Source organism: Megalobrama amblycephala, linkage group LG14 (assembly GCF_018812025.1).
Source record: "Megalobrama amblycephala isolate DHTTF-2021 linkage group LG14, ASM1881202v1, whole genome shotgun sequence".
Classification (NCBI taxonomy): Eukaryota; Metazoa; Chordata; class Actinopteri; order Cypriniformes; family Xenocyprididae; genus Megalobrama; species Megalobrama amblycephala.
This window is the reverse complement of record NC_063057.1, coordinates 43,492,722-43,514,428: the sequence shown is the minus strand read 5'-3', so window position 1 is coordinate 43,514,428 and position 21,707 is coordinate 43,492,722. Positions and strand designations below refer to the sequence as shown.

Genomic DNA, 21,707 nt, shown 5'->3' with positions numbered 1-21,707 from the left:
AAAACTGAAATTACTTTTTTTGGGGACAAATTTTGTCCATCTTGTAAAAAATGACAAAAACAGTGTTAATTGATTATAAAAACCACATAATCTCATTGTTAACACTTAATAAAACTTCAAAATCAATTATATCTCCATTATGTTTTTTACACTAGTTGTAAGTTGTAAACTTATTCTAATGACCCAAATACAAAATGCAATAACCGGTTAATTAAAAGCACTTAAGTGTTCATATTTTTTGACAACTGAAGAAAACTGAATATGTGCTTGACTTTATCCTTGACAGGGAGTATCACAAATGCATGCTGTGGTATTGTGAATTGAGAACACTTCACACTTGAGTACATGTAGATATAAGCCAGAAGCTTTTGAGAAAAAAAAAGTGATATTAATAGCTTTGGGAATCTGCGAAAAAAAGGGGGTCAAATAATATTTAAATGAATAATTTCTCTGTGTTTTCACTATGTAAATTTCAATGATATAGTGTGCAAAACACTTTTATTTTGGTCTGACTATATGACGTCGTAAGGCTGTGCCGCACTTCGCTTCCGCGTTTGTGCTAACCGATATGATTCGGCTGAAGGAAGGTTTGTTTGTTTTCTGTTTAAAGTGTTTAAATGAATATAAACCATTCAGACAGTTTTACAGATAACGGTTAAATGGATTATTGTTGAATATAACACTGTAATGCTTTACCTAATAACAACAATGAACGTTATTACGTTATATAAGTTAAGTGCATCCACACCTGAGAAACAGAACATGTGGGTTTCATTTCGTTTGTCATATTGCGAAGCAGTACATCATAAACACAAATTCGCCACTTACAAGCAGTGATAAAGGTACTCGGCGTTCACCCTATGCGTTCACTGCGTTCATTGAACCAAATGATTCACAAAACGATTCACTGTTTTCGAAGTGTTCGAATCACCGCACACTGACGACAACTGCTGGTCAAAACTGTGTAAATGCAACGAGAAAACAAACGTGTAAGGAAAATGAAAATATTTTCATTAAAGTGGAATCTGTGAAATATAGCATAATATACAAACCTTTTAATACCAAATATAAATCATAACTAAATATTAAATATGAAGATAATTCATTAATTTGTGTTCTTTTATTAATTTGTATAAAATGTAGTGTTTTTTGGCTAATCAGGTCATTTAAAGGTGTAATATGTAAGAATTTAGCAGTAAAATATCCAAAAACCACTAGGCCAGTGTTATATATTTTGTTCACTTGAGTACTTACAATATCTCAAATGTTTCCAGCTATTTGGAAATCGTGAAAAAAATTGCAATTTTAAAGGATTAGTCCACTCTGAAATAAAATTTTCCTGATAATTTACTCACCCCCATGTCATCCAAGATGTTCATGTCTTTCTTTCTTCAGTCGAAAAGAAATTAAGGTTTTTGATGAAAACATTCCAGGATTATTCTCCTTATAGTGGACTTCAATGGCCTCCAAACGGTTGAAGGTCAAAATGACAGTTTCAGTGCAGCTTCAAAGGCTTTAAATGATAACAGACAAGGAATATGAGTGTTATCTAGTGAAACGATTGGTCATTTTCTAAAAAAAATACAACTGTATGCTTTAAAAACACAAATGATCGCCTTTGTATGTGCTTCCGCTTTCCGTATTCTTCAAAAAGCTTATGCCGTATGTCCTATGCCTTCCCTATTCTACTTACGGAAAAAAAGGAACTGGTGCTGCGTTCGTTCTGTAAGTTGAATAGGGAAGGCGTAGGACATACAGCGTAAGCTTTTTGAAGAATACGGAAAGCGGAAGCACGTACAAGTCCACTATAAGGAGAATAATCCTGGAATGTTTTCATCAAAAACCTTAATTTCTTTTCGACTGAAGAAAAAAGACATGAACATCTTGGATGACATGGGGGTGAGTAAATTATCAGGAAAATTTTATTTCAAAGTGGACTAATCCTTTAACCAAGGCTCCGGACGTGTGAGGAGTCGCCTGTCAATTGCGTCATACCCGCGTTACCCTCGGTTTCCGGTTTTATTTTGTAGAAACCATGGAAACGCCAAAGACGCTTTAATATATTACATGTTTTAATAGGCAAGGGAACAACTGTTTTGATATATTTATAGACAGAAAACTAATTATTGATATATAGCTCAACACGTTTAGTCTCATTGTTTAAATAATTTTCTTGATTTTTAGCGAGTACCATGCTTTACCATGCCTCAGAGAAAAACATTATTTTGTCAAGTAGCTAATAAAGCATAATCAGATGCAGCTTTATTTTTAGTAACAGTAATACAGCATTTTCTCCATCATACTATATGTTTTAAAATCAATTCCATGTTATTTATCAACACAAGCCATCCAGCATTTAATATGATATTCTAAAATCGATCTTACTGCAGTGCGTCTCAAACAAGTGTCTCACAGCAGCCGCCGAGCGAACGCACAGAGTAACGTTATAACATCATTTTCAACACACTCAAATGTATCTAATATGATAAACAGAGCTGAGTTACCTCATACTCATGACCGAAAAAAGCGTAAGCTGCGCCGGCGACTGTGTCATAATAAATGTTCAGCTGCTTGTGAGGCGTGTGTTGCGCAATCGCTCCAGCGGCCTCGTTCAGCTCCCACAACACTCGGTCCTGCTCTGCTTCATACTACAATAACGTTAATAATCGCATCCATGAACATGATTTCTTCCCGAGTCCTATCCCGATTATTTCCACCGGCTGTGATGTCCCAAGATTCCACGCTCAAACTTGGCATCATCAAGCTACATGTCTAGCGGACAGAAAATATTACATATTGCACCTTTAATGCCATTAACTATCCTTCTGAAGCAGCTGATTGAGACAAACATAGAGATTTAGTATGGATGTATTTTTCTTTCTATTAATTACTCTCATCTTAAACATGACATTGTCTAAACACACAGAAACACTCCTGGTGAAGCAACTGGGATCCATGTGACACACTGTTATAAAGATGGCGTTTATTAAAGAGGAGATTGAAGACATCAAGATTGAAGAAGCATTCAGTGTGAAACAAGAAGACACTGAGGAACAAATAGGTTGGTTTCATTCTCAAAGCTGAAGTCAGTCATTTGGTCCTTATTGAAATGTCCAGCTCTACAGAAATGAATGATATTTTTCAAGAATATCACATGTGTGTCCTAATTAAAGCAGTTTTATTTGACTAATGGTAATATGTGCCAATATAAGCCAGATGTGCCAATCACTGGAGCTTGGCAGAACAGACTACAGGAATGCAATAAGTAATCTCTGCACAAGTTTTACTTTTCATATTTTTTATTTTGTACTTTTATAACACAATATGCTTTTCAGCTTTGTAGATGATTGTAACTGAATAATACCTTTTGTTTTTATCATCCCTACAAAAAAATATGACCTATACAAGAGTGCATTCTGTTATAGATTGTTATAGATGCATACTGCTTAGCGCTTAATAAACTAAAGGAGGCTATAACTGTACCAAGCAGTGTTGACAGATTGGGTCAACTATTTCCTGCCCAAAAGCTCACCAAACCCGCCACAAAACACAACCAAAATTTTAAAGGATTAGTCCACTTTCAAATAAAGATTTCCTGTTAATTTACTCACCCTCATGTCATCCAAGATGCCCATGTCCTTCTTTCTTCAGTCGAAAAGAAATTAAGATTTTTGATGAAAACATTCCAGGATTATAAACACAAATGATCGCCTTGCAAGTGGTTCCGCCATTCCGCCTTCCATATTCTTTAAAAAGCTTACGCTGTATGTCCTACGCCTTCCCTATTCAACTTAAGGAACGAACACGGCAACAGTTCCGTTTTTTTCCGTAAGTAGAATAGGGAAGGAGTAGTAGTAGTCTTCACTAAGCTCTGTGTTTTCATACTGAGGACAATTGAGGGACTCAAACACAACTATTAAAAAAGGTTCAAACATTCACTGATGCTCCATAAGGAAACACGATGCATTAAGAGTCGGGGTGTGAAAACTTTTGAACAGGATGAAGATGTCACAATTTTTCTTATTTTGTTTAAATATCATTGTTTTTCATTTAGTACTGCCCTTCAGAACCAACAAAAGATACTTGCATGTTTCCCGGCAGAAAAATTAAGTACAATTTACCTTGATATTTGAATTCAAAAGTTTTCACCCCCCGACTCTTAATGAGAATCAATGGTTCACATGCTTATGAATGGGGTTATTTTAATAAATTCAGCTATTGTTTTGTCTTGTGAACTAAATGCAAACATCTTTTATGTAAAATATCTTACTCAGGACAGTACTAAACAAAAAATAACATGCATTTTTTATTATCCCTCTTATTTTATTAAAATAATTCTCATTTTCACAGATTCTGCAAGGGATTCACATACTTTTTCATGCCACTGTAGCAGGCATTTCACACACGTTAATGCACATGCCATGTCATCCAAAAATATGTCATTCATTGATACATACTGTACGATAATCCGAACTACAGTATGTTTTTCGTGAAGTAGCTATATATTGTAGAACATAATGCAGAAGTTTGAACAGCCCAATTGGGCAACACTGGTACCAAGTACCTCAGGGGGACTAAAAGCCGCTGTGTGGAACAAAGTGTAATTTGCAGTACTGTCTGTTCAAAATAAATGAAAAGACACCCAGCTTTGTGGATTTGTTGCTTTCTCCTGTTGTACCCAACTCGTTTCGATCCGTGACCCCAAAACCGTGACTTCAGTGTACCGTTACACCCTTACTAGTGGCCGAAAACATAAAACTGTTATTCTGCAAAACTGAACATAGTTGAGAGAACACTTGTGGCAAGCAGGGCGGAGGTCCTCTGTGGGACTCGAGACTGGTGTGTTATGCAGGTGTCGTTAGCACTCATTCCTTCAGTCTTGCTCAGTTCCATTGGCTCTTGGAACCACCCTACTTGTCATAATGCTATTTTCTCTTTCGGCAGCTTAGTGGATTTAGGATCTAGGAGAATTGTTTTCAGTCCTGGTGCTGGTGACCCTCCGCTCTGCACATTTTGGCTATGTTCAGACTGTCAGTCCAAATCCGATTTTTGTGCATATCCGATTTAGAAAGTGTGAATAGCAAAAAATCTCATGAAATGTGTTTCAAGCTACATCCATATGTGTTTGAAATCCTATTCAAATTGCATTTCTGGAAATCCGTTTCAGTCTGACTGCTCTGATCGGATTTCGTGTGGTTTATGTGACTTTCTTATGCCAAACGTAAAACCCCCTGTTTCTCTTGAAGCCAATACGGTAGTGACTTAAACTGCAATTCATCGACTGGCCGCTAGGGACAGGCTCCAAAAGAGAGCAGAATCTTATTGAGTCCCATGTTAAAATGCCCAACTTTACAGCAGAAAAAAAACATTTACAGCCTGGTACAAATTGTGGTTTTGGTCTATACAGCAAATTTGCCCTTCATGACAACTGAGAAGGGAGTGAATTTTGAAGCTGGTAGAGACGACAGCACGGAATAAACCCACACATACCAGCCCACGTTTCTGCAGCTACACACATTGTCATGTTGTAAATAAGACATCTGCACTGCAAATCCCCTCTATGTTGTGGTTGTTGTTTTTTGTGTATGCCAACCAACGCAACATCATTGCCATATAAACCAATGCAGATATTCCAGAAAACGAAAGAGCGGCATCAGAACAGTTGTGATATACAATGTGGATGTCATTAATTTTAGATCAGATTCCAATCGGATACACAAATAATTGGATTTGGACTGACGGTGTGAACGTAGCCTTTGTATGTCTCCTTTATAGCCGCATTTCCACCCAGGAACTAGGAACTTTGGGGTGGTACTCAGTGTGTTTCGACCACAGGAACCAGGGTCTAAATGAAGTCACGGGTAAAAATTTTCCCCTCTAAAAGTACCTTCTCGCGAGGTAGTACTTTTTCAAAGTTCTGAAACTTTCAGGGATGGGACTTGGATGCTGAACATGCTGATTGGTTGAGTTCACACAGCATTTTGATTGGGTGACTCCATGCAGCATTTTATTTCAACCATCGTTTTTTAAAGTCTGTTGCGGTCCGTTTAGTAAGAGTTGTTTGCTTTTCAAATCAACAATGGAGTTTAAAAAATACGACCGATGGACTGACGATGAGGTTCAAGGCTTTATTAAAGGGTTAATTCACCCAAAAATGAAAATTCTGTCATTAATTACTCACCCTCATGTCGTTCTACAACCGTAGGACCTTTGTTCATCTTCAGAACACAAATTAAGATATTTTTGATTAAATCCGAAGGCTCAGTGAGGCCTGCATAGACAGCAATGGTACTTCCTCTCTCAAGATCCATAAAGGTACTAAAAACATATTTAAAACAGTTCATGTGAGTTCAGTTGTTCTATCTTAATATTATAAAGCTACGAGAATACTTTTTGTGCGCCAAAAAAAAACAAAAAAAAACTTTTTAACAATATCTAGCGATGGCCGATTTCAAAACACTGCTTCAGAGAATCTTGAGTCGCATCAGTGATTCGGATCGCGTATCTACGGAGCCCTGGACATGAGATGCAGGAATAATAAATAATAAAATGTGCGCACGATTTACTATTTCGTTCCCTCGATTTATAAAACGTGCGCACGATTAAATTTTTTTTCTTGCATGTCATGTGCGGGGCATCAAACCGCCAAACTGCTGAAATCACGCGACTTTGGCGCTCCGATCCACTGATTTGATTCGTAAAGCTCAGAAACTTCAAGAAGCAGTGTTATGAAATCGGCCATCACTAGATACTGTTAAAAAGTCATTCTTTTGGGTTTTTTGGCGCTCAAAAAATATTGTCATCACTTTATAATATTATGGTAGAACAAATGTACCCACATGAACTGATTTAAATATGTTTTTAGTACCTTTATGGATCTTGAGAGAGGAAGTACCATTGTTGTCTATGCAGGCCTCGCTGAGCCATCAGATTTAATCAAAAATATATTAATTTGTGTTCCAAAGATGAACAAAGGTCTTAGGGGTGGAGAACAACATGAGGGTGAGTAATTAATGACATTATTTTAATTTTTGGGTGAACTAACCCTTTGCGGAGGACGAAATCCAGCTGGAACTGGAAAGTTGCATGCAGTCCTACGTCACCGGACTATCTTCACGGTACTTTAGACCGCTATGGAAACGCAGCTAGTAATAGGTCTGGGGGGAAAAAGTTCCTGGGACAAATTGTTCTGGGTAATTTCGGTGGAAACGTGGCTTATTTAACACACCTGAACAAGTGAGTGTGTTAGATAAGAGAGATATACACAATCCCAGAATCAGGATTGAAAGCACAATGTTGCTGTTTTTGATGCTTTAAATGTCTAAATGTTTTATGTCTTGCTTTGTGCCATTAAACCTGAACTTTTATTTATCTCTGTTCAACTTAGACCTGATAGCACTTAAAGAGGAGAGTCAAGAACTGAATGAAACAGAAGAGAAAGATCAGTATGAGGAATGTCATGATTTCACAACTGGAGACAAATCTTTTAATTGCTCACAGACTGAAAAGACTTCCTCACAAGCTACTAGAAGTTATTTCTCCTGCCAACAGTGTGGAAAGATTTTCGATCAACAAGGAAATCTTAAAGTCCACATGAGAATTCACACTGGAGAGAAGCCTTTTACCTGCAAACAGTGTGGAAAGAGTTTTGATCAACTAGGAAACTTTAATGTCCACATGAAAATTCACTCTGGAGAAAGCCCTTTCACTTGCCAACATTGTGGAAAAAGTTTCAACCGAAAAGGAAACCTTAAAATTCACACGAGAATTCACACTAGAGAGATCCCTTTCACTTGCCAACAGTGTGGAATAAGTTTCACTCTAAAAGGAAGCCTTAAAATTCACATGAGAATACACACTGGAGAGAAGCCTTACACCTGTCAAGACTGTGGGAAAAGTTTCATTCGAAATGGAAGCCTTAATAGCCACAGAAGAGTTCACACTGGAGAGAAGCCTTACACCTGCCCTCATTGTGGAAAGAGTTTTACACATAAACCAACCCTTAATGCTCACATGAGAACTCACACGGGAGAGAAGCCATTTGTATGTGCTCAGTGTGGAAAGAGTTTCAGATATAATTTAAATTTTAATCGACACATGAGGATTCATTTAAGAGAGAACTCTTTTATATGTCATCAGTGTGGAAAGAGTTTCAATGACATGAGATATCTTAAGAGGCATGTGATAACTCACACTGGAGAGAAGCCCTTTATGTGCCATCACTGTGGAAAGAGTTTCAAAAACAAAGCAAATCTTCAGGTTCACACAAGAGTTCACACTGGAGAGAAGCCTTACACCTGTCCTCAGTGTGGGAAGAGTTTCACACTTAAAGGAAACCTTAACATTCACATGAGGCTTCACTCTGGAGAGAAGCCTTTCACGTGTCTTGAGTGTGAAAAGAGTTTCACATATAATAAAGACCTGAAACGTCATCTGCAAACTCATTCTGGAAAGAACTTGTAGTGTTCCTCAGTGTTTCAAGAGGTTTACAAAATAGAGCAGTTTAAATAATCGCTTGCACATTCATTTGTGGAAGACTTGATCCATTAAAATTAGATTTTGATCAGTTAAATAAGATCAGATTTTATTAAAAAATCTTGACATCACACTTACAGATACACCTGAGAAGGTATGCAGATGTGAGATCCTATTTGTGTTCTATGTGTGCAAGAGCTTTAAATGGCTTGGCGGTTTAAAATGGCACCAGAAAATATGTATCTTTTTGAAAGTCATTTTGAATGTATAGAGGCATAAATCGTATATATATAATTCAGTTCAGTACATTGTAATCAATTATTATTTACATTATATAAAGTAACTTCCATCTTGCTGTAAAATGTGTCTGCTTTTACAGATTAAATTGAAATGATAAATATACAAACCATCACGTTACAAGACACGTCACTCGTATTGTTTTGAATGGGAGAAAGTGCAACACGCAATATGGTGGAATAAGTTCCACCAATTGCCGTTTGGTAAAGTCATAAATTTTGTTTCTAAATGATCCAGCCTGAAAAATATAGTTTTTTTTTTATCATGATTCAAGCATTTAGAAACAAAATTTATGAGACGTTGTTGTCAGATTTCACTAGTGATTTCAAATATGAAATTTAATCGAAAGCTTGGCAAACAGCTTTGGAGAATTTGATGTTTCCTCATTCAAAGAGATAGGAGCTGCACTTGCATGCCGAGGAGCGTTTCAAAGATGGCCGCTGAGTGAAATGACTTGTCTTCAAGGGACTTTGATACAACTCGAGGAGCATGCTTACCTGGATTTTACGTCATCAGCTTGAGACTAAAACTAGCAAAACTGTGAGGAAAAACAATAACATTTATATTTGTTTAGAGTAGGGGTTTTCGAAATGTGGGTTGCGCAAAGTTACAATTAGTTGCAGCTTAATTTCAGTGAATGACAGACACAAACAGTTTTGTCTAGGGCTGCGAGATATACCAGTATTAAAGAGAAATCGCAATATTGCTTGGTGCGATTTTCTAATCGTAAAGATGACGATTTAATTATATAAATATATGCACTGCGTGTTTCAAAGTGAAGCGTGCAACTTGTAATAAGTGTTTTCAGGGTTTCAGAGCGACAAAGTTAAAATGTAGTTGCAGTTACTTCTAGTCTAGAATGTTCAAAAGGGACCATCAAAATAAAGTGTAACCTTCATCTCTGTCGTTAACTCGGTGCTACTATCTTTCTGTGGTTGTAAGGGTGTTGTTTGCATTCCCTTGTGAGCACTTCATCCTTCAAATGTTTTTTGTTCAGTTTATTAATTCAAAATAGCAGCATCAAGCTTCAAACCATATGTTTGTCTACTGCTCTAATGCTACACACCAGGCACGTGCACAGGTAGGGCTCAACCTGTGCAGAGCACATGCCCTTTTTGTCCTTTCACTCCGAAGTGCCCTTTTTTGGAGGCGTTTTATTTTATTTATTTATTTTCTTCAATAAATCAATGCTATTGGTCGCCGTTTACGTCTGTCTGTCTGATTTACAAATATATTTAGCCTAATAAAAGTATTAAAACGAGCTTGTGACAAAATCTTTTTGGATCCGCTCAAACTGTCAGTCAAACCTCTTAACCCCGCCCCCTAAGTGCAGCGAACTGAAGTTCCACAGCAGAGCAGCTGAACGTCTTACAACGGTAAATAAATATATTGTTGTTTGAATAAGTAGGCTACAACGTTGTTTCTACGAAAGAAACACGAGTATGTCTATAAAGTTTCATATTTTATGCATTTTGAGGCCTGAGACCGGTGGCGGAGAGAGGGAGGGGGCTAACATTTGTTAGTCATAGCCAATAGCCTACAAATAGCCTTAAATTACCTGTGCATACAGTACAGTAGTATTACATCTTTTATAAATTGAGATTTTGGCCAAACGTATTTTACAACCGGAAAAACTGAGCGCTCATAACCTATTGATGATGACGTAGCCTAATGTGGTGATGTTTTTGCACATTGCACATTTGCGCACATTTGCTGGTCAAAAACCATGTCAAAAACCCAGCATAACTGCATTTGAGTTTGACACAAGCGACTGAGTGATCCTCGTCAGCTAGGTAAAATATATTTCTAAGAAATTTCTTCTTTGATTTATGATGGCTATCTGCTGATACACTTAATTCATTAACATTTAATCATATTATATGGTCACACAGTATGGTTAATGTTTACGATGTTAATATGTATTTGCTCGCTAGATATTTTTTTTTTTTATGTGGTATTGTATACTCCCCGCTCGTCTTCACACGTATAAACATGGTTTTACTACAGTAATGTAAACTAAAAACATATATATATATATATATATATATATATATATATATATATATATATAAGCTTTTGAGACTATTATTTTGTGTTATTTATTTGGTGGGGTGTGGGGGAGGGGGGTGCCCTTTTTCAGTTTCAGCACATGCCCCTCAAAAGGTCTGTGCACGGCCCTGCTACACACTATAAAGCATATACTTTTTCTCCACAAAAAGAGTACATACTTTTATGGTGTAGTAAAAGTAGGCAAATTTGGGTGCAGCATTAAAAAACCTAGGCAACTGAAGAAAAGGAAAAACCAAATGGAATGAAAAGAACATCAAAATAAGGGTACGTGTACACCCGGGGCATTTCCTCCAAGGAAGCAAGGGAGGCAGTGCCACCTCAAAAAAAACTGGATGAGAAAATAATCCATATTACAAAAACAAAACAACGCAAATATTACAAAATTTTACATTACAAAGTGTAAAAGTTACTAATTTTTCTAAAGAAACACTGTCCAATAGCAACACCCACAGGTGAAGTTACAGTGGGGAATCCGCGTTTCTCATGCCTCCCTTGATCAGATAGAGTTAAAGCAGAACCCCTAAAGCGTGTGGTGGGTTTGGTGGGGGGTAATTGAGAATGAACTGATTGGTTCGTGCGATAAATCCAGCCTCTTGTTTTCGTGTGCATTCTTGTCGAATCAGCCTGAATGAAGACAACAACAATGGCGTTAATGGGAAGACTAACTGAAAAAAAATAAACAACTCACCCCCTTCGATATCACCACACTATGTCACGTCAAAATCAAACTTGAAATGGCCTGAAAACATGATGACTGCGCAGGTTTTTGATGAGCAATTCGCTTGGGGAAATTAAAGGTTCCTCTTCGTGTCTGTGACCACTGATCAGTGTGTACAAGCTTGATGACTGCTGACAATAAATAGACTAGTAAAAAGAAAAGCTAAACATCACAAATAATATATATACAGTATCTCACAGAATTGAGTACACCCCTCACATTTTTGTAAATATTTTATTATATCTTTTCATGTGACAACACTGAAGAAATGATACTACAATGTAAAGTAGTGAGTGTACAGCTTGTATAATAGTGTAAATTTGCTGTCCCCTCAAAATAACTCAACACACACCCATTAATGTCTAAACCTCTGGCCACAAAAGTGAGTACACCCCTAAGTGAAAATGTCCAAATTGGGCCCAATTAGCCATTTTCTCTCCCCGGTGTCATGTGACTCATTAGTGTTTCAAGGTCTCAGGTGTGAATGGGGAGCAGGTGTGTTAAATTTGGTGTTATCGCTCTCACTCTCTCATACTGGTCACTGGAAGTTCAACATGGCACCTCATGGCAAAGAACTCTCTGATCTGAAAAAAGAATTGTTGCTCTACATAAAGATGGCATAGGGTATAAGAAGATCCAGAAACCCTGAAGACCAAGACCCTGAAACTGAGCTGCAGCACGGTGGCCAAGACCATACAGCGGTTTAACAGGACAGGTTCCACTCAGAACAGGCCTCACCATGGTCGACCAAAGAAGTTGAGTGCACGTGCTTAGCGTCATATCCAGAGGTTGTGTTTGTGAAATGGACGTATGAGTGCTGCCAGTGTTGCTGCCGAGGTTGAAATGGTGGGGGGTCAGCCTGTCAGTGCACAGACCATACGCCGCACACTGCATCAAATTGGTCTGCATGGCTGTCGTCCCAGAAGAAAGCCTCTTCTAAAGATGATGCACAAGAAAGCCTGCAAACAGTTTGCTGAAGACAAGCAGACTAAGGACATGGATTACTGGAACCATGTCCTGTGGTCTGATGAGACCAAGATAAACTTATTTGGTTCAACCAGGCAACCAGGTGAGGAGTACAAAGACAAGTGTGTCTTGCCTACAGTCAAGCATGGTGGTGGGAGTGTCATGGTCTGGGGCTGTATGAGTGCTGCCGGCACGGGTGAGCTACAGTTCATTGAGGGAACCATGAATGATCCCCTACCTTCGGAGAATTGGCCGCAGGGCATTATTCCAACATGATAATGACCCCAAACACAGCTCCAAGACGACCACCGCCTTGCTAAAGAAGCTGAGGGTAAAGGTGATGGACTGGCTAAGCATGTCTCCAGATCTACCCTATTGAGGATCTGTGGGGCATCCTCAATCAGAAGGTGGAGAAGCGCAAGGTCTCTAACATCCACCAGCTCCATGATGTCGTCATGGAGGAGTGAAAGAAGACTCCAGTGGAAACCTGTGAAGCTCTGGTGAACTCCATGCCCAAGAGGGTTAAGGCAGTGCTGGAAAATAATGGTGGCCACACAAAATATTGACACTTTGGGTCCAATTTGGACATTTTCACTTAGGGGTGTACTCACTTTTGTGGCCAGCGGTTTAGACATTAATGGCTGTGTGTTGAGTTATTTTGAGGGGACAGCAAATTTACACTGTTATACAAGCTGTACACTCACTACTTTACATTGTAGCAAAGTGTCATTTCTTCAGTGTTGTCACATGAAAAGATATAATAAAATATTTACAAAAATGTGAGGGGTGTACTCACTTCTGTGAGATACTGTATATATATTAAATTGTTACTGCCTTCAGTTAGCCTATTATTTTGGAGTAAATGTAAAAATGCGTAAAATTTAACGAAATTTATACTTGGTTTTAATAAATAGAACATTACATAGTGTAAAAATACAAATTCAAATTGTATTTGGTCTCTCTTTATATGTAATGTTTATTTAACCAGGACAATTGTAACAGGGACATAAATTACATTTGATATATAAAAAAATTGACGATAACGGATAAGAGTTTAACGACACCATTGTCAAAACAATCCTTTAGATGGCCTTTAGATGGCGATGAAACACTATAGAATTATCATGTAATGCGCATGTACATGCCGTCATAATTTTCACAGATTTGCGTTTTTGTTGTTGTTTACATAGAGACCGTTTTAAAAAAACTTGCAATTTGAAACCTGTTTTCAAAAGTTTGCGTTTTCAGGTCACAAAAACGCCGTTGTAATGTAAATTAATGGCCAAATCGCATAAAAAGTTTTCCGTTTTTAGTTGAAAACTAAAAACTTAAACAGCCCCTGAGAACAAACATACCTGATCCAGACATGACAACCGAGGGTTAATTTATTGGCAGTAATGACCATAAAGTCAGAATCATAGTTTCTGTACTTTGCTTTCTGATTAGGCAGTTTCACTTATTTACAAAAACACTTCTTCACATGACAGGTTTTAATAACAGAATAAGCATATTTGATGAACTTGCAGTGCCAAAAATGTAAACATGAGATATTATGGCTTTAGGTGAGGGTTTTACATTGTAATAGGACCGAACACACAATATAAATGCAAAGAACTATCTGTATAGCATAAACAAATATCTTCTAAAGGATTATCAGGACCAAGTTATGCATTTATAATATACATCCAATTATACAAGACTAATTAATTCTACCACAACCAAAGTTTCATATTAAAACAGATTATACTGCTACCCTCACTGTCTGAGGCATCTATATGTGCAGATTATAATACTGTTATTGTGGTTATGATAGATTGTTTAATATTGAGAGTATTCACATTAATCGTCATTAAGCATAAATAGGAAAAAGTCACTGACTGCCTAACATTAAGCCCACATAGTGGAAAATATATAGCGTAACAGTGCACACTGACGATAACCATAGTTTATAAAAGTATCAGGTAATAATAACAATAATTTTCATAATAATAAATACAATAGAAAACAAATGTCTTAGAAATATTCACTCTCGTACAACATAGTTAATTTCTAAAGCCATAAACAACTGCAGTATTAGCAGCAAAACCCTTGTGGTCCCGGGATACATGAACCCTAAAATACACTTTAAAATGTATGCATTTGGGGTGAAATATTAAAACATTATTAATATTTAATAAGACACTAAAATAACATTACCTTTAGATAAAAATAAAATCTCAAGAATTTTAGCTATATTATATACTTACGTAACTTCTCTCAAATGTATTTGCTTTTGTTTCTTTATATATTTATTCAATTATTTAATTTTTCTATCATTCTCTTCCCTAATAATAAGGACTTTTAAATTCAGTTTTAATCTACTTAATTCTGGTTCCATAAGGATCGGTGACAGAGTAGAAAAATTATGAATGCCATATTTGCTTGTTATTTAAAAGAACCCGCTCATATGAGTCATTTGTTTGCTGGTTTTGCTGTTGTGTGCATTACAGCGATGACAACGCAATATCAATTTTGAGGCTTCCAGTCTCTCATAACATTCAATTTAGACTTTAAACTCGCAGCTGTAGATTCAGCAGCAGCAACACAGGAAACAGTCAAAATATTTTAAAATCGTGTTCTGCATCAGCAGAAGAATATGCTCATAAACTGTTAACAAATAGGTACAAAAATGAAAAATGAATGTGTATTCTGATGAAACATGATCATTCTATCATACGCAGAATATTAATACCTCATTTATACTGCAGCATAAAGACAATTCAGTATATTTAAAATGCCCACGGTGTTTTGCAACCTATAATCAGGAAAAAATGAAGCAAAACTGATATAAAAGTCTTTATGCTGTGTGTACTGTGTTAAAAAAGCATTATTTAGTGGAACTGGACCTTGTACAATGACACTGATACACTTTAACACTAGTGGCAAAACCATTTGAGAGCCTTGAAAAGCTGACAGAGGCTATTGAAAAGTTATGACAAGTAATACGTTTGCCGACAACACCGGCTTCCAGACAACATCAGATGTGTGCAACCCTTGCCTTGACACACACGTAACAAAAATCCATCTTCTCAAACACTATCTGCCGCCTTCTCTCTTGATTCAGACACCTCATGGCAATAGCAGATATCTTGGTATGAAAACTGAAGCTCCTCTAGGTGTTAAAATTCATTGTCCAGGCTCCGCAGGAAGGCGGCTTTCATGGAGACTCAAGGCATGATGCACAAATTCATATTGTTCCTCAGTCTGGATCATACCACCCCTGTGGAAAAACACGCCACATGATTACAGGCAACAACATTGGCATAATTCATCAACATAAGCAATCACTTGATATTTATTGACTGCAAACTGTTCTGAAACAGCAAGCCTGTTGAATATGCAACAGCGCCACCTTCACAATAATCACATTAGGCTGTTTAGCGATTCCTGTGTTCCGTTCCCAAATTTAAGAACTATTAAAATGATAATTAAGATGTTTGTTTTACACCCTCTGGTCCTCTAAGGTCAAAAACGACCAAAAAAGTTTACGTTTTGAAATTTTACATTTATTTGCTTCATCGGAATGGGATGACACTTGGTGACTTTTGTTGCATTAGCTATGTGAACACACACACACACACACACAAAAAATGGACAGGATTTGGATATGTTAAAGGATTAGTCCACTTTTAAATAAAATATTCCTGATAATTTACTCACCCCCATGTCATCCAAGAAGTTCATGTCTTTCTTTCTTCAGTCGAAAAGAAATTAAGGTTTTTGATGAAAACATTCCAGGATTATTCTCCTTATAATGGATTTCAGTGGCCTCCTTACGGAATGAATGCGGCGCCAGTTTTTTTTTTTTTTTTCGTAAATAGAATAGGGACGGCGTAAGCGTTTTGAAGAATGCGGAAAGCACGTGCAAGGCGATATTTTGTGTTTATAAAGCATATACAGTTGTATTTTTTTTTCCGAAAATGGCCGATCGTTTCTCTAGATAAGACCCTTATTCCTCGTCTGGTATCGTTTGAAGCCCTTTGAAGCTGCACTGAAACTGTAATTTTGACCTTCAACTGTTTGGTGCCCATTGAAGTCCACTATAAGGAGAATAATCCTGGAATGTTTTCATCAAAAACCTTCATTTCTTTTCGACTGAAGAAAGAAAGACATGAACATCTTGGATGACATGGGGGTGAGTAAATTATCAGGAAAATTTTATTTAAAAGTGGACTAATCCTTTAAAGGGTCGAAAAAAAAATCATACTTGGTTCTTTCACAATCAAAAATGACCGACATAGGAAATTAATGGAAAATACAAAAAAATACAAAACTCAGAGAATCTTTTGGTGGTACAAACTACAAATCAGCAACTGTGCAGAAAAAAGTGCACAGGAATGAAGGGGTGACACTCTAAAATGTCAAGTGTGCAAAATAGACACACCCAACCCCCTACACACACATATATGAACTAGTGCAACTATAACACAGAGTGTTTTTGCAAATGTGTGAAATAAAAATCAATAATTCAGCCACAAAGCAGTTAAAAAAAAAAAAAAAAAACACCAAGAAAGAGGTTACACTCTAAAACACAGAGTACAGAACAGACACACCCACTCAAAGAAGACACACTCACAGACACACTATTATACACACAAATGAACCGGTGTGGCTGTAACAGTATAGTAAAATTGAGCCAAAAATTAAAGTAAGAGGTTGAAATTGCAAAAAGGTGCAATATGTAATATTTTTGCAGTAAAATATCCAAAAACCACTAGGCCAGTGTTATATATTTTGTTCACTTGAGTACTTACAATATCCCAAATGTTTCCAACTATTTGTAAATCGTGAGAAAATTGCAATTTTAACCAAGGCTCCGGGACGTGTGAGGAGTCACCTGTCAATTGCGTCATACCCGCGTTACCCTCAGTTTCCGGTTTTATTTTGTAGAAACCATGGAAACACCAAAGACGCTTTAATATTTACATGTTTTAATAGGCAAGGGAACAACTGTTTTGATATATTTATAGACAGAAAACAAATTGTTGTTATATAGCTCAACACATTTATTCTTATTGTTTAAATCTAATTTTCTTGTTTTTTTTGCAAGTACCATGCTTTACCATGCCTCAGAGAAAAACACTATTTTGTGAAGTAGCTAACATAGCATAATCAGATACAGCTTTATTTTTAGTAACAGTAATACATGATTTTCTCCATAATACAATACATTTTTTGCATGCCATTTATCAACACAAGCCATCCAGCATTTAATATATTCTAAAATTGATCTCTCTTACTGCAGTGTGTCTCAAACAAGTGTCTCAAAGAGTAACGTTATAACATAATTTTCAACAGATCATGATCAACAGTGCTGCGTTACCTCATACTCATGACTGGAAAAGCGGAAGCAGCGCCGGTGACTGTGTCATAATAAATGTTCAGCTACTCGTGAGGCGTGTGTTGCGCAATTGCTCCATCGGCCTCGTTCAGCTCCCACAACACTCGGTCCTGCTTTGCTTCATACTACAGTAACATTAATAATCGCATCCATGAACATGATTTCTTCCCGAGTCCTATCCCTATTCTTTTGCACCGCCCGTTGAGGTGGAGACCACATGTCCAAGATTCTACTCTCAAACTTGGCATCATCAAGCTACGGCTTTGTTTTGAATAGGCTTCTAGCGACTTCTTTTGTTACATTTTTATTAAATTTTGATGTTATATGTAACAAAATGTTCTACTCTGTGTTCAGGTTTGACTGTTGCAAAATTAATGTAAAAACTGACACTTTTTTTTTTTTTTTGAAATGTTGATTTGAAATCTAAACCTTGACAAAAGATAGTCTTTGAGAATGTCATAAATCCAAATTCACAACTTAATAAAAATAAGTATTTATGTATAAAAACCACTAGAGAATTCATAAGCCACTTTATATTGATCTATATAGGAATCTAGTGGTCACAACATGGCATTACAAAAGATTTTCTTTTTTTACTCCCACCAGATGGCACTAATCTACCTTTAAAAAATTGGATTTTAAATGCCTAGTCTCCATTTCAACATGGAATACTGCTTTCATTGAAAAATTCAAATTAAAAATATATTAGATTTTTTTATTATTATTTTCAATGGGGAAAAATAGCTAATAAAAATTGTATAAATATTCCATAATATCATAAAATACCCTTAAAATTTTAAATAATCAAAAAAATATTACCGAACAAAAATATATTACATAGGTTTTCCTGATAAACAAAAAAAAAAAAGTTACATTTCAAGGCTTCGGTCACTTTTGACCGTGAAGGAGCCAAGTGTGAACCCTAAACGAAGAGGACCAGAGGGTTAAGACTTTTTATGACCTTATAGTTCAGTCATAAAATTCTCTAGAGGGCACAGGCTGATTGGACCTTTACATGCAATCACATCATTACCACATGGCACAAGCTGATTAGCCTCAGCTGATCCTGCAGCCAATGAGATTGCTTGCTAAACATTTAAATAGTCTGGTTCAGTGTTTGCTGTAGCCTGTAGGCTAGTCCAGTCCTGCAACGCACTCTGAAACCCTCCACTTCCCCCAGCTCCACCTGCCTAGATCTACTACGGGATTTCTGTATGTTTATTCATGCAGCTGCAGCATATCTTACATGCTCACAGCAGTGTGTCTGTGTGTCTATTAGCAGTAGCAAATACATACTTGCTCTGAAGTAGCAGCAATAATCAACAGCAGCCAAATACATTAATAATGCCATATTCGATAACATGCTAAAACTATTCAGAAAGTTGTCATGATATTTCAATTGCAAAACAGTGAAACAGTTGTACCTGTCTGTCCTAAGTTGGCACACAATTCCCAGCACATCCACAACTCCCTCCAGCTCCAACTGACGACAACCAATTGTTGTAGCAATGAAACACCCCGTCCGACCAATTCCAGCACTACAAAAGTTCAATGGTGAGTTAAATGGTTTTCATGCGCTTTGCATTGTGACTTGATTAGGAGTAGTTTTTCACTATAATACATGAATGATACTTTATATACAGTGCTTCAACCGGTAGACACTTTTAAATGTTTTGCTGATAAGCTCCTGTACCTGCAGTGTACAATAACTGGCCCAGAGGATGTAAAGCCCCTTCTGTCCTGCTCAACATCATTAACTAACTGCAGCAGGGGTCCAACGCTTTCTGGGGTCTTGTGGTCTGGCCATGAGGTATACCAGTAGTGCTGCACTTTACGACTCTGGCCTCCATGCTGAGGGAACACAAATATAAATCCATTAGATTATCTGTCAAAAGTATTTCTTTTGGATTATTAATTTTTCTTATAACGCAAATACCTTTAGTATAAGGGAACGGATTATATAGTGGTCACATTCCTTCATATTATTAACGAAGACCTCCACCTTCCCATAGATCCCCCTCTTCTCAGGCCAGTAAAGAACACATTTCTGGAACAGTAAAACAAACTCTTTGCATGTGCATTTGTCTATTTTAATCAAATTAAGAGCATATTTTTATTTGAAATTACTTCATTTTTCTCTTTCAATTTTGTAATCATGACAATGACAGGGCAGTCCTCTTGCCAGGCCATTTGCCAGAAGTCATTCACCGTGTTGATCATTGGACCCTGAGTGGCAATAAAGGCCCTCTCATCTCCAAGATAGCCCTGGATAAAAAAAAAGTGCTGAACTTAAACAGATATAATGACATAATGGAGGTGAACTGTAAGTATGAAGCACCATCAGACTCTTCGATACTTGGATAAGTTTGAAATCAAACTACACTTTCTTGTTATTTAAAGGGTTAGTTCACCCAAAAATGAAAATTCTGTCATTTATTACTCACCCTCATGTCGTTCCACACCTGTAAGACCTTCGTTTATCTTTGAAACACAAATTAAGATATTTTTGATGAAATCCGAGAGGTATATGACTCTTCCATAGACAGTAATATAACGACACTTTCATGGTCCAGAAAGGTACTAAAGACATCGTGAAGACAGTGACTGCAGTGGTTCAACCTTAATTTTATGAAGTGACGAGAATACTTTTTTGTGTGCAATAACAAAACAAAAATAACGACTTTATTCAACAATATCTTCTCTTCTATGTCATTCTCATACGTTGTTTACATCCAACGCTTCCAGGTTCTACGTCAGAACGCTGACTTGTTATTGGCCGACTCCTGCGTCAGCATCACACGCATGCGTCGTGCTGCTCACGTGATCAGCTTTGGCCAATATTGAGCCTGCATTCAGACGTAAACACGGAAACCTTCACTGTGCTTACTACGGCAATTGCGTAAGGATAATGACAGGGAAGAGAAGAGATTGTTGAATAAAGTCGTTATTTTGTTTTTGTGCACAAAAAGTATTCTCTTCACTTCATAAAATTAAGATTGAACCACTGCAGTCACGTCGACCGTTTTAATGATGTCTTTAGTACCTTTCTGGACCTTGAAAGTGTTGATTATATTGCCCTTTATGGATGAGTCATATACCTCTCAGATTCATAAAAAATATCATAATTTGTGTTCCAAAGATGAACAAAGGTCTTACGGGTGTAGGAACGACATGAGGGTGAGTAATTAATGACAGAATTTTCATTTTTGAGTGAACTAACCCTTTAAGTAAAGTTACCTCATGAAGCACATTAAGAGGCATCATATCATAGGCTATTGAAGAAATTGTGAGAACTTACTCGTATGTAGTTGGCATTAATGTAACTGCTGAGCGGGTCGTTTGAGTTCTTAGTCTTCAGAATAACCCTGGAATGTGGATCTGAAATTAAATGTAAATTTTGTGAAAATTTCTAATTGATTCACCAGTATACTACAGTGTCCCATTAGTGCACAACAGAATGATATTTATAAAGCAAACATATATTATAATCAAAGGGGTAAATGGGCTTTTTAATAAAACTTGGCTGCCTTAACAATTTTGAAATCAGTGCTACCTGACTAGAGAAAAAGATGTTGTCTTCCCTTTTGCAAAACAGATAAGGAAACTTCAACATCCATAATGCACAGTGTTGGACAGTAATTGTAAAAGTATTTTTACTTCGCTATTGTACTTAAAGGTGCAATATGTAAGAATTTTGCAGTAAATTATCCAAAAACCACTAGGCCAGTGTTATATATTTTGTTCACTTACAATATCCCAAATGTTTCCAACTATTTGTAAATCGTGAGAAAATTGCAATTA

At 36.9% G+C, this 21,707-nt stretch overlaps 2 protein-coding genes across 3 annotated transcripts in view; one reads left to right on the top strand and one right to left on the bottom strand.

Moving 5' to 3' along the window:
- The first annotated feature begins 454 nt into the window (after positions 1 to 454).
- Positions 455 to 8,887, top strand: LOC125245727 (gastrula zinc finger protein XlCGF52.1-like). Of its 2 annotated transcripts, none has more exons than XM_048156447.1 (3): positions 455 to 587; positions 2,927 to 3,061; positions 7,388 to 8,887. In XM_048156447.1, the coding sequence occupies exons 2-3, from the start codon at positions 2,977 to 2,979 to the stop codon at positions 8,461 to 8,463; spliced, it is 1,161 nt and encodes a 386-aa protein (XP_048012404.1). In that variant the 5' UTR covers positions 455 to 587; positions 2,927 to 2,976; the 3' UTR covers positions 8,464 to 8,887. The 2 variants fall into 2 exon arrangements, with proteins under 2 accessions (XP_048012404.1, XP_048012405.1); XM_048156448.1 differs by lacking the exon at positions 455 to 587 and adding an exon at positions 616 to 989.
- Positions 8,888 to 13,893: 5,006 nt separating this feature from the next.
- Positions 13,894 to 21,707, bottom strand: part of ptprr (protein tyrosine phosphatase receptor type R) — a 37,305-nt gene continuing 29,491 nt past the window's right edge. Inside the window, exons 8-13 of the mRNA XM_048156434.1 lie at positions 21,205 to 21,284; positions 20,034 to 20,171; positions 19,843 to 19,953; positions 19,600 to 19,757; positions 19,331 to 19,444; positions 13,894 to 15,785 (exon numbers count right to left, since the gene is read on the bottom strand). Coding sequence (XP_048012391.1) covers positions 15,692 to 15,785; positions 19,331 to 19,444; positions 19,600 to 19,757; positions 19,843 to 19,953; positions 20,034 to 20,171; positions 21,205 to 21,284 — 695 coding nt within the window. The 3' untranslated portion in view covers positions 13,894 to 15,691. The remainder of the gene's footprint in view (positions 15,786 to 19,330; positions 19,445 to 19,599; positions 19,758 to 19,842; positions 19,954 to 20,033; positions 20,172 to 21,204; positions 21,285 to 21,707) is intronic.

Excerpts from the sequence above, each read along its gene's own strand:
- LOC125245727 (XM_048156447.1), top strand. The coding sequence starts at position 2,977 with ATGGCGTTTATTAAAGAGGAGATTGAAGACATCAAGATTGAAGAAGCA. Across the intron at positions 3,062-7,387 it reads AGACACTGAGGAACAAATAG|ACCTGATAGCACTTAAAGAG; the intron begins GTTGGTTTCATT and ends TGTTCAACTTAG.